A 12,240-nucleotide genomic window follows, 5' to 3' on the forward strand; every position below is an offset into this window, starting at 1 on the left:
TCGAAAATCTATTTGAAGATCCAAAAAAGAGACTTTCTTACTCCTTAATACTTTCGTAAGGTGGCGGAAGTTACATCCTGTTCGAATTTCGAAGTGCTGAAGTGTCAACATGTGACGGTCTTCACTGTTGTGACGAAAAAAACAGAACAACGACGTTTACTATTCTTGCATCAGTATTTAATCACTCCATAATCACTAAGTAACTGTTTTACCAGTTTTTTTAGTGTGATATTTCATAAATTTTCCCCACCTTGTTCGAAAATTTAGTATGAAAATTCGAAATTGAATTTGAATTCTTCGAACATCAACGACTTTTTGTGCAAATACAGTTCCATTTACCTTTTATCCAAGACACTATTGGAGAATCAAAATCTACTTCTGTTTGGGTTCATTACGGGGCATGGGACTGACAACCCTATCCCTGTATTAAAACTCCCCTTGCGAGAAGGTCTAAGTTCCTCTATGGAACGTTGTCCCACCATTATTATTAATATTATTAATAGTTAGTTAAGAAAGATCTTTAAGACATTATAGAGACATCAAGTACTTATACTTCAGTAAAATGTAAAATGCAAATTCATTCAAGTGTACTGTTACCTTTTTAGGCCTATTATATGCTATTTCATTCAACGTATCATCCTGTCAGATAGAATAAAAATCTCTTTATAGTGTTCTCATTTTCCGAAGGATGAACAATAGCTGAAATAGTGAAGGCAGACACCACATATAGATATCACCAAAGAGTCATAGTCGTGCAATTTGAAAGGGAAGTCGTTCAAAATGCGCGGAGAAACCTCAGAAGAGCTAACGCAACAGATTGTTAAAATGTTAAAGTTTGCATTCAACTTTTTAAAAGTATTTTTCATCTCTTCTACCCTTTGAATCATCTTTAGAGTTGTTACTTTCTTTGTTGAATGAAAATATTTTGATAATAGATGAGAATTCATGTGCATCGATGAGAACAAAAAATTCTGAATATCTATAAACTGCACATATTATTGAAATAAATTACATCTTTATCTGAGAAAATGTACTTTCCACGTCAAATATTCTCTAACAAGAGCCCACATAAAACTATTCACACTACTCATTTGTGTCAATCACAGAAGAGGCTATGTACTGATTAATTGGTCTAGCGAAAAGTGAATGAGCCATTTATGGTACATAATAAGCAATTTATTCCAACCAAAACCAAGAGTCACCAAATGCGATCTGTCGTCATATTTCACCAGCAGACAGGGCAGACACAAACAATAAACCACGGTGTTTATTATGTATATTGCGGGGGAACAATGTGGAAGTAACTTTCACTGAAACATTATATTTTTTTCATATAAAATCTCAAAGTGTTATATATTAATTTTATATGATTTCAATGCTTCAGTAAAAATTAACAAGTACTCGCTAATCTTCATTTTTAGTGTGTACTTTACACCACTACTATCTGAGCTTTAATCTCCAAATAAATAGGGGCAGGCTTTCAAACTTCGCACATATTCTGGTTTCGAACACTTCATATTTTTCCCTTATTCTTTCAATGAATCTGACGAATTGTTCCAGAATATGTGACTTAAGACTGCAGCATTTAAAATATGTTATACCATAGATAAGTAAGATTCAATAAAGGAATATAAGAAAAATACGAATTGTTTGAAGTTAAAATGTGTGCGAAGCCTCAAAGCCTTCTCCTACATATAGATTTATATAAAAAGATACATGTCAGAAATGAAAACAATTATCAAAATATATAGGAACTGTTTAACTTCTCAATTTGCTGTGAAAACGATCCGCAATCAAATTTTTTAAACAATTTTTTTCTAGCGCAGAAAAAAATCGTGAAATATAGTATTACAAATTTCACGAAATTGTAAAAGGTGCGTACAAATGAAAAACACTTCGTGGAATGTTCGAATTCGTACGTTCGATACTATTCCCTAAAAATTCGTTTTTCAATAATTAAAGCCATTGAGTTTCGTAGAAAAATAGAGCTTCGGCAAACTGGACTTATTTTTTGTAAAAATGATCAGAAAAAATTAAATTTGTATCAATACACAAATGAAACGGAAATCATAAATTGTAAATGTCTAAAAATAATGAAATATTCTTGGCAAAAGGAAATTGAAAAAGTTGTAAATCGTCTTGGCATTTTTTATCTAATATAAAGTGATTTATGAATTAACGATATGAAAATTTTTAATAACCATTTTGTATTAATTACTAACTATTTCGAACAATTTTCAAAGATTTTCCACAAAGTTAGTCCTTTCTATGTTTACACAGTTTAATGGTGCTACTATTCCATTGAAAAATGAACATGATATTTTTTAGCATATTACTGTTCTCAAGTGCTTCTTCATTATCGACTTTTCTTTGTGTTGGCTACTGTCTCGACTGTTTTCCCTAGTCCCCGACGTGTTCAAAACAACCAAACTGTCTTCACAGGAACCAATATGAAGAAAAGTCGATAATACAGAAGCACTTGAGAACAGTATATTACTCAAAAAAACACGTTATTTTTTCATTGAAATAGTACCACAAAACCTGCCACAATAAAGTAGCAACAAGAAGTTATATTTAGAGCAGAGGTGAGCAAAAACCCTTTGAAATTGAACAAATGTCAAATGAAAATTGTACTTGTACGTCAACAGTCAAAACGCTACCTGGATAAACTTATTTTGACTTTTATTCGGTTTCAAATGGTTCTTGCTTACACCTGATTTAGATATTCTATATTGTTCCAAATGGTAATCATGACCTTTCAAATTAATTTAAGCTCGTATCAAACGGGTAAAAATACACACCTTCAACCTGTTTAATTTTTAATTCTGAAAAATTAATAAAGAAGAATAATTCAAGGTCATTAGTATATTATTATATTGTAGATAAAATTGTCATTTCAAGAACCATTAAGTGTATGAAACTTCCCGGACTTAGTTAGTTTAAATACGTAAAATTCTTTTCACAAAGGAGTTTTTAAATAAATGTTTAGCTGTGCAAAACTGCCCCCTTATTTCCTATACTAAAACGACTTAGTTCTAGAGAAGGTGGTAAAAGGGAAATAAGAGACATATTTATGCAGTAAAGATCGATTTATAGTAGACTAAATAGACCTAAACCCCTAAATCTCTATCTCTAAAGCGATTTTCCGAGTAGAGGTTTATCCCAGTTCCCGAAGGTCTGAAAATCCTAAATAACAACCAATTTTATTGACTTTTCAGAATCTAATAGGTCATTTACCAATAATAAATCCAATCCTAATTCAAATTTTTCCAAAAAATTTTGACTGATAAGGAATTAGGGGAATTAGGAAGTTAAACCGTATGGCTAAGCCTTATGTCTGAAGCCCGTGTAACTGCTTGGCCTTTATTTTAGCGGTCGAGGGACATACTGTCAAACGGTGATATAGTTTTTATAAAAATATGATTTCATATTATTCCGGGGTATTATATTTAAAATATAAAAAAAACCGATTTTTTTACCCTCTCTGAAGAGTTTGAGCAATTAGAAATTGATTTCCGTGATCTTCACTATAAGGGAGATTTTCTAAAAGGTAAATTTTAATTTTTCCTGAATCCAATCAAATAACGCTCCAATTTCACTCTTAAAATCCATTACAGAAAAGCTCTAAAATTTTATTTTCAGTCAAAATTTTATGTACTCTACAAAATAAGATGCTGCGGATGAATCTTCAAGTAAATCTCTCCTAATTGAATTAGCACAAATCACACCACTCTTCCGCAAAGTGAATGTAAAATTTATCGAGCACAAATATTGTTGGGTTTTGAGCAATTAACTGAGCCTCAACTTGTGCCATGGAGCAGCGTTTTTCCTTAGTCATTTTTTCTTGTCGTTGGAGCGCAACGAGCAACTCTTCATTTGTGGCTTTGCATCTAATTTTTCAGTCTCAGAATTTCTTTGTATAACAGCATCAATGACTTTTTTTGCCACAGCTCTTCATACACATTTGATGGTTGACTTAGGAGAACTGTGCCAAATTTCGGACGCATTGCATATAAACCCCGAAGTCCTAAGTTCGACTTGAAATACAAATTGAATTTTTTATTGCATCTTTTTCTAGAGTGTTGTCTCTTAAATTATTCTTAGTTTATATTTGAAATTGAATTAAAAAAATGTTTATTTTTTTGTATGCTATATCGGACACCGAGTTTCTCAAAGTTTCTTGGCCTTATGGAACTCTTCAAAAAAAATTCCACAGTATCTCTTTCATAAAAACGACTCTTTTTTGTTTGTTAAGTATTGTATAACATAGAGAAGTTCGAAAAAAAATTATGGAATTTTAAGAAACAAAAGAAATGTCCGATACTTAAAGCTGTCCGAAATTTCGAACAGTTTCCTCGTTTAATAATTTTCTTTAATTTGTGTAACCAACATTTATTTTAAAATCTATTCCTATTAGTTCATTTTTAAGAAAGTTACATTGTCCGATATTTCAAACTGTCCGTAATTTGTCACAGTTCCCCTATATGCAAAATATAATTATGAGAATAACCTAATTTTGATGATGAAGAAATATACCATCAATACTTGCGACTTTTGACCTCATCTCCACACGAGAAATTCGGAACGCCACAGTCAAAATAAATCACCGCGATTAATCACAAATAGTACTGACGGAAAAAATGTGTGAAAACATTTGATGATGATGAGACAAGAGCTTTGAAACATCAAATTGCAGGGAAAACGACTGTCTTTTCGTAGAATTTTCATGTTGGATAATTAGAAGAATCACAGAGATTTCTATCTAGCAATTGTGTCCATGACGTTCTCGTGTCGTCTCTCATTCACATCTTATTCATGTTCTGTAAGAACAAATGGAAAAAAGAATATGAAGAAAAAAAAACTTCAGGGGACTGATGAATGAGAAACACTTGTTCTCATCGCCAAGAAGTGGCTCAAAAAATCACGAAAAGATTATAAAATGTGAACGTTTATTTAAATGTTTTGATGTCATGATCAATTATGCAGATCACAATCGTGAACGGGAAACAGCACTTTGCTCAGTGTTAGCAATTATTTAAAAAAGATCTAACTTTATTGTCAAATAGAATATTTTTCAAATTCCCACGATTTTTGCTGAGACTTTGCCTATCATTTTATTCTTGAATTGCAAAATTTAATTCCCGAAACGTTTGCTATCCTTTTAAATTTAATTAAAAGCCCTAACGGAAAATATTCCTAATTTAGGTGCTAAATGAGATTTACTTTAAAGATATTTTTGCTTTTAATCTCTTAACCAAACTATTCAATTCTATATATTAATTTCCAGCAGATTCCAACTTTTCTAATGTTATAAAAAATTTAAATATCCCATTATTGGCAGAAACAGCTAAAATTGCTTTTATATTCTTAAAACACTTTGAAGATAGTGATAGGCCTATATCACCTTATAGGAGTTGTGATTTTTTCACTATACATGGTAAGGTTTCGAGAGTACTGCCAATGCTTTGAAATATTAAGTGGGAATTACATTATGTTAAATTTTTTTTCTTTTGTGGAACAATAATGCCTAATGCTTTTATACTAAAAAAATTGTCATACAATATCTTAATATTGCGAAAAAATTTTGCAAACATTTGTAGATGTAGGGGGGGTGGGGCTACTTTGAGCCATGGGGCTAGATTGTTATACGACTTTTCCGCCTATTTCTAAATGAAGCTGGTCCTTACAATTATTTTATTTAGATCCACAATCATTTTGTCTATCTAAATTACATCATGTTAAAGTCCAGTTTCCATTAGAAATATCTGAAAAAAAATCGTATAACAATATAGCCCCACAGCTCAAAGTAGCCCCACCTCCCCCTACACACGATTTCAGCAGAAGCGTTTATTTACTAAATCACAGAAGCAGTGATATAAAAGATTGATACCTAACACCATTTCACAAAGTAGATAATTTATGACTGGTTGCTTTTTCAGGCACTTATCCGATAATTCACTATAAAGCTGTCGCATTTGATTAGAGTTCCGAATGAACAACAAAAAATTTCTATTTTGTTTAGTGTCACTTAACTATGTGACACACCTTAAAATACCAAACGTGTGCAACAGAGATTTATAGTTAATTTTTGCAGAAATCCACTGATCGGATGCCCATTGACCACAATATTTTCTTTCAGATGGTGCTAAGGTGAGGCAACCTTGGGCAACGGTTCAGGGACTAGATCATGCTTCCACACTCTCGCGCACACGATCGATTGAGCCACAATTTCAAACTACCACACATCATCAGGGAAATGGAACACTTCCATCTGGCAGGACATCCCTCAATGGATTGCTCACACGAAATCAAAATGGTCTGCACGAAGACATTGATTTTCCACTCACTACACGAACCATTTCACGCAAAAAGAATATTACATGGATGCGACCTCACGTAAGTTTACCTTTTGAATTTATCCTTTAACTCTTTTTCAGATCCTTTGGGACTCTGCGTGCCCAAAGAACAATGTAAATTTACTCGGAAATACATTTTGTAATCCTATCTTTGCGCATGATTTTGATTATAACTATAATCTTGGATCTTGGTTAATCATTGAGCTAAGATATTACTTACTTAAAATTTAGGGAGGAAAGGCAGTATAAGCAGTCGCCCTATCAATCTTAAACTTACGTTATTTTTCACAAATTATAAAAATTTAAGGGAATATTAAAGTTAGGAGAAGGTGGGTCTATTTTGAACAGTACACACAGAAAAAAGGTAAATTCTTAAACAGAAACACCCAGGAATTTAATTTCAAATCCCATCCAATGAATGCCAATACCCTAATTCTAAATTCTTGATCATTTAGTTTTAGTTGCAATTTGCAAATCCGTATACATTTTTCATTTTCCAGCTAATGCAGAGCTTAAGTTCCCGATCTCTTAACTTGTAAGAGCTAGGAATTCTAGCCCATTACTTTCGCTCAGAGCTTCTAAACTGAAACGCCTCGGGGATTCACGTCCAATTTAAGTTCTCAGGATCTTACATATTCTTAAATTTAGAGTCAAAATTTTTCTGTGTGTAGGGCTAAATTTACAAACAATTTTTTTTTGTATATTTTTAAATTAATCTGGGTCTTGCAATTATTTTACTTTTAGTTCCAGAATTGTTTTGTGCAACTAAATTACATTACATTAAAGCCCAGTTTCCTTTATAAATATACGAAAAATCGGATAACAATGTAGTCCCGTCACTGAGAGAAATCCGAAAAAGTTAAAATAACATTCCGGAAATGTTAATTTTACCCTGCAGTATTGATCCAAAATCGGTGTAAATATTACCGTTTTTAGGTGTATTAGGGGTTAAAGTTATCCTTTTTCATGTTAATTTTACCCTTAATAATGTGTAAAATTAACATTAAAAATGTTGATATATTTTTACTTCTAAAAAGTGTTAAATTTCCGAGGAAAAAATGTTAATCGCACCCTCTTTTTTTCTCAGTGGTGGTTCAAAGCATCCCCACTTCTCCCTATACCAAGTTACAGGGACGTTAAAATATTTTTCTGGGGGAAATTTCAAGCAACATTAAGGATTATATTTCTTCACGACAAATATTTTCTTTCTAGATTTTGTATAAAGAATTTGTATGTGATTTTAATATACTGATCATACATATTTATTGAAAAAAAACTTCATTATTAAAAGAAATATAAAAAAGTAGTTATGGAGAAATAAGAAACACACTTCCATTTGCACAATAGGCGTTATATTTTATAAAAAAAAACTAAAGCAGCATCATCTATAAATATTGATCATGCATCATAAAACATCTACATAATATAAATAATAATAGTGTGCTATTTTTATAGCCGACGCTGTATATAATAACAGTATTTTGCGCTTTTATTTTATGCAGAAATATTATTTGTGTGTTAGAAAACTCTTATGGGAAAGTGGTCAGTTTATAACGTGTTAGCCTTCCAATAATGCAGTTCCCAAAGGAAATCTAGGGGGGAAAGCTTTCAGGCTTCGCACACACTCATGCTTCCATATTCATATGATAAATTTGACTTATTTTACTGGAAGTGTATCAATTCTTAACCAGCTATTAAAATATATATTGCCATAGATAGGTCAGATTCATTAAAAGAATTTGGAAGAATTATGAAGTGTTCGAAGCTTTCAAGTACGTGCAAATCTATTCCAATTGCAAATTTATTCCATTATAATCTATTATTTATGTAATAAAAGAAAAGAATTATTGATTAGAGAAAACAAGGAAAATATTGCAATATTTCAAGTCTGAACGTTCAAAGCCATATTACTTTCCCCTAGAACTTAGAATGAAAAGATTCTGCTTTTCTTATGAAATTCCTTTGCTGTATAAACACCTCAATCCCAGTCGAAGTTCGATATCCGAAATCCTGAAATTCAAAATTTCGAAAGAGCCATTATCCCGAATGAGTCAAAATCGTGAAAAGCCAAAATCCCGAAAAACTAAAATTTTCGAAACTTAGTTTCCCTTGTTGGGGCAAAGTAATATCATCTGTGTTTTGGGAAATAATTAGTTTTATCTTGACCCATTCGAGATTTTGACTTTTTTGGGATTTTGGCTCTTCGAGCTTGTAGCGTTGAGCACCGCAATAAATGTATTTTAAAGAGAATCTATCTAACAAAGTTTTCAAAATTATATTAAATAGATATTTATTAAATTTCGTATTTCGTCAACGACATACGCATCTGTAATATAAGAGCGATATAGAGGACTTTGATAATGAGATTACCAAAAATGATTATTCCTGGACAAAAAAAAATTAAAAAAAAAACTTATCGTGAACTAGGCGTAGGGCAATAATACGTTTGTAAAAAAGGAATTTATTTTTATATTAATTTCAAGTTTCAAGATGTCCGTTCAAGCTAGAATTCTATGGAAAGTTATTCGAAGAAAAAGCTTTAGCCCTTTAAGGACGATTGGAACACCGGTGTCCCATAAAAAATAATTTTCCTGACTACCTAAAGTTGTTTTTTTCTTATGTCTGTACAGAATATAGAAGGTTGAAGGTATCTAGAATATTTTTTTGCAAGTCTCTAGCTATTTGCTGTGTAGAAAATATTTAAGCTCAAAAATGGCGAATTTTTAAATTCTCAAATTCATAATTGATTTTATTTATTTTTTATACTTCCAATTTTTTTAATGCAAAACCCTTTTGGTAATAAAAACTACAATACTCATACCTCATATTTTTCATTAAAGCGAAAAATATTATTCATTGGTATAGTCAGAAAAATTACTTAAATAAATTTTTGGGCTATTTTTGTCCCTATCGTTCATAGAAGCACAAAATACAAAGAATCAGATTCTGTTGGACTTTCCAAGGTTAGATGTAAGACTTATCATTGATTATGTTTCCCAGTTTAATTTTTATTGTTGATTTTCAGTCCGTAAAAAGTGTCTCGTCGTTAAAGGGTTAAACTGCTCAAACTCCACAAGAGAGCAATTTCCACAATTCATGCATTTTTTACGTATCTCAAAATTGACCCTGATTGAAGATTTCGTTCATTTTTGGATACGTTTTGGAGATAGCCATGCTGAGCATTTCGTCCATATACTAGACAACTTGCACCGGAAAAATCACCATCTTAAATTATTCAAGGTGAAAGTTCAATAACCCTGAAGGGCCTAATTTTGTAACGGATTTGATCAAATTCAGATTTATTGAAAGATTTTGAAATTCTAAATCTGAATGTACCGGTCATAATCGGTTTGAAAAAATAACGGGAATAGCTCTATTTTAAAAATACTGTTTTTTGCGTGTGTTTCTGCCTCTTGATCCATCTAAAATGCAAATGCTAAGAGATATCGACTTCCGTTCTTCTATGACTTCTCCTAGAGTGTCTTATCTGGAATCTCAGCAACTCGGAAAGCCTCGGACGCTTTACTACTCCTTTTTGAATAGCAACAAAACTATAAAACTTTCTTTTTAAGTATATTCTTTAAATAATGATATTATTGATCATTTAAAACTTATCAGAGCTACGTTTAAGTACCATTTTGTTTTAAGAAGATTACAGATATATAACTTATAAATTGTGAAGAATAATATTGCCACACTCTTCACGAATTTTCTATGAAGTTCATGTTTTTCTTTTTTTAATAGGGTAAAGTACAATGATGAAGAATATAACAAAAGCACTCCGATTTCTCTCTGTTTCTAAGTACTAACAATCATAAGGGGGTACACAGGCCTGACACTCACGATTGGCGCCGATCAGCCGATCATAGCGAATGATTGCCACTGATCAGGCGATCTGTCACTTACGTTTCTCTAGTTGGTTATACTTATCCACCCCTGGATGATCCCCCCTCAAATTAGTAATTCTTAGCACTAAATGCCTAGTATTTAGTTACGGTAAAAATTAATTCAAAGCGTGACAAATAACCTTGAAATAATCCTTAAAGGACTTTCAAGGTCAATTTAATGTTAATGAACATTGAAATGATTTATGAAATAAAAACTATTTTCTTACGTCTTGTATGACCCAAACAGTGCTAAAGGTTTAATGAGTTTTCATCTTCCATATATATTGAACTTGTTTCTAATTTCAAAATTCCCATTACAATAGACACAAAAGAAAATTGATTAGGAATATGAACAATAAACTAGAGAGAATGCAATGAATTGAATTTGCTCTATCAAATTGATTCTTTAGTTGAGATAAATTTTTCTAATGAAACATTGTAAGCTTAAAATGAAAAGTGACTTAGAAAAATAAAACAGGGTTATATAAAGTGAGAAAAATTCCACGTTAATTTAGAGAGAGACTCATCAGCTCGGTCATCAGAGATTTTTCAATGTGAAAGACAACAGGAATGGAAAAGAATGGAATTTCATGATTTTTCATCTCACTCTCTCAGTATCTTGGATTTACATGGACTTCTTCTTACTAAAGAACATTAACTTTATCACTCAATTTTTATGAACTATACACTGCATTTTCTTTAAAGCTATTCATGCTACCTTTACCTCCTCTCGCAATCACGATAACACCGCTGCAATGTAGAAGAATATTATATTTATCTAATTGTGAAACCTCAATGTAAAATCAAGACTTTATTAGCTAAATGGTTAGAATGATTTTGGTTCCCAGATGTCGTGGGAAATATTTCTATCGATCTCTTGTCCATAATATAAGGAAAAGTTAATTATAGTAATTTATAATACGGAAAATAATAAATAGGTTTTTACAAAGTTGACATTTTATACGAAAAATACCACATATTTTAGTTTAAATTATTACAGCAATTTTGCTATCCATTAACCAAAACAAAATTGCACAAACGAATTTGAAGAACAATTCTCTAAATTGATTCTTTTTAAATATGAAATAATATTTCAAAAATAAAATTTGAAAAAAATCTAGGGGGAAGTGGGGCTACTTTGAGCTGTGGGGCTATATTGTTATATTTACGATTTTTTCGCATATTTGTAAAGGGAACTGGGTTTTAACATGATGTAATTTGAATAAATAAAACAATTGTGAATCTGAATAAAATAATTATAAGGACCAGCTTGATTTAGAAATAGGCGAAAAAGTTGTATAACAATCTAGACCCACAGTTCAAAGTAGCCCCACCTCTCCCTAATTAAATTGCAACTGACATATTCTAACCCAAAACGCCTAAAATTCAAAAACAATATTTAACAAAAAACTTAAAATTAATTTCTATAATCAAAAATATTACCATATTTTGTTTGACAAAATATTTTTTGTGAATTTTATTACAAAAATGGGTTTTAAAACAATTATTTGTATATTTCCTTCCTTTTTATCAGGATATGTGTGCCAGACCACAGTTTCGGTTATCCCCTAGCGGTTGTGTCTTGGCCGCCAGAGAATTACCTGAACCACATGGACCAGGCGATCCTAATCTTTTGGCGGCCATCGGATGCCTGTCGCAATTCCCGAAGCTGCTGGAGCGCGTGGCCCCGTCGGATCAGAGTTTTGACGTGGCAAACGGGTACATTGGAATGTTCAGGTGAGTGTCACGTTCTTAAACTACTTCGTCACGACTTTTTGACTCGAAAGGTATAGCATTTTATGTAAAAAGGTCTATATAGAATTTAGAAAGTTTCACAGAATAAAGGGCAAATATCACAAGCAAAATTCTTTAAAATGTTCAACAAACATAAAATATCATTTGGGTATAGTATGGCTCTCAGACTTTTGAAATCGATTAGATTAGTATTGGTTGATTAGCACCAGGGGCATCTCGACATTTCATTTTTCCATACGTTT

General features: G+C 31.7%; 2 protein-coding genes across 6 annotated transcripts in view; one reads left to right on the forward strand and one right to left on the reverse strand.

The window, feature by feature from the left end:
- Window positions 1-12,240, forward strand: part of LOC129802683 (calpain-A-like) — a 67,679-nt gene that overhangs the window by 34,164 nt on the left and 21,275 nt on the right. For all 5 annotated transcript variants that reach the window (XM_055848688.1, XM_055848690.1, XM_055848689.1 and 2 more), the window contains exons 3-4: window positions 6,140-6,396; window positions 11,778-11,980. In XM_055848688.1, the coding sequence (XP_055704663.1) occupies window positions 6,140-6,396; window positions 11,778-11,980 (460 nt within the window). The remainder of the gene's footprint in view (window positions 1-6,139; window positions 6,397-11,777; window positions 11,981-12,240) is intronic.
- LOC129802702 (parathymosin-like) overlaps window positions 1-12,240 on the reverse strand; it is a 265,721-nt gene that overhangs the window by 13,133 nt on the left and 240,348 nt on the right. The window lies entirely within an intron of this gene.

The sequence above is a fragment of the Phlebotomus papatasi genome, chromosome 2 (assembly GCF_024763615.1).
Source record: "Phlebotomus papatasi isolate M1 chromosome 2, Ppap_2.1, whole genome shotgun sequence".
Lineage (NCBI taxonomy): Eukaryota > Metazoa > Arthropoda > Insecta > Diptera > Psychodidae > Phlebotomus > Phlebotomus papatasi.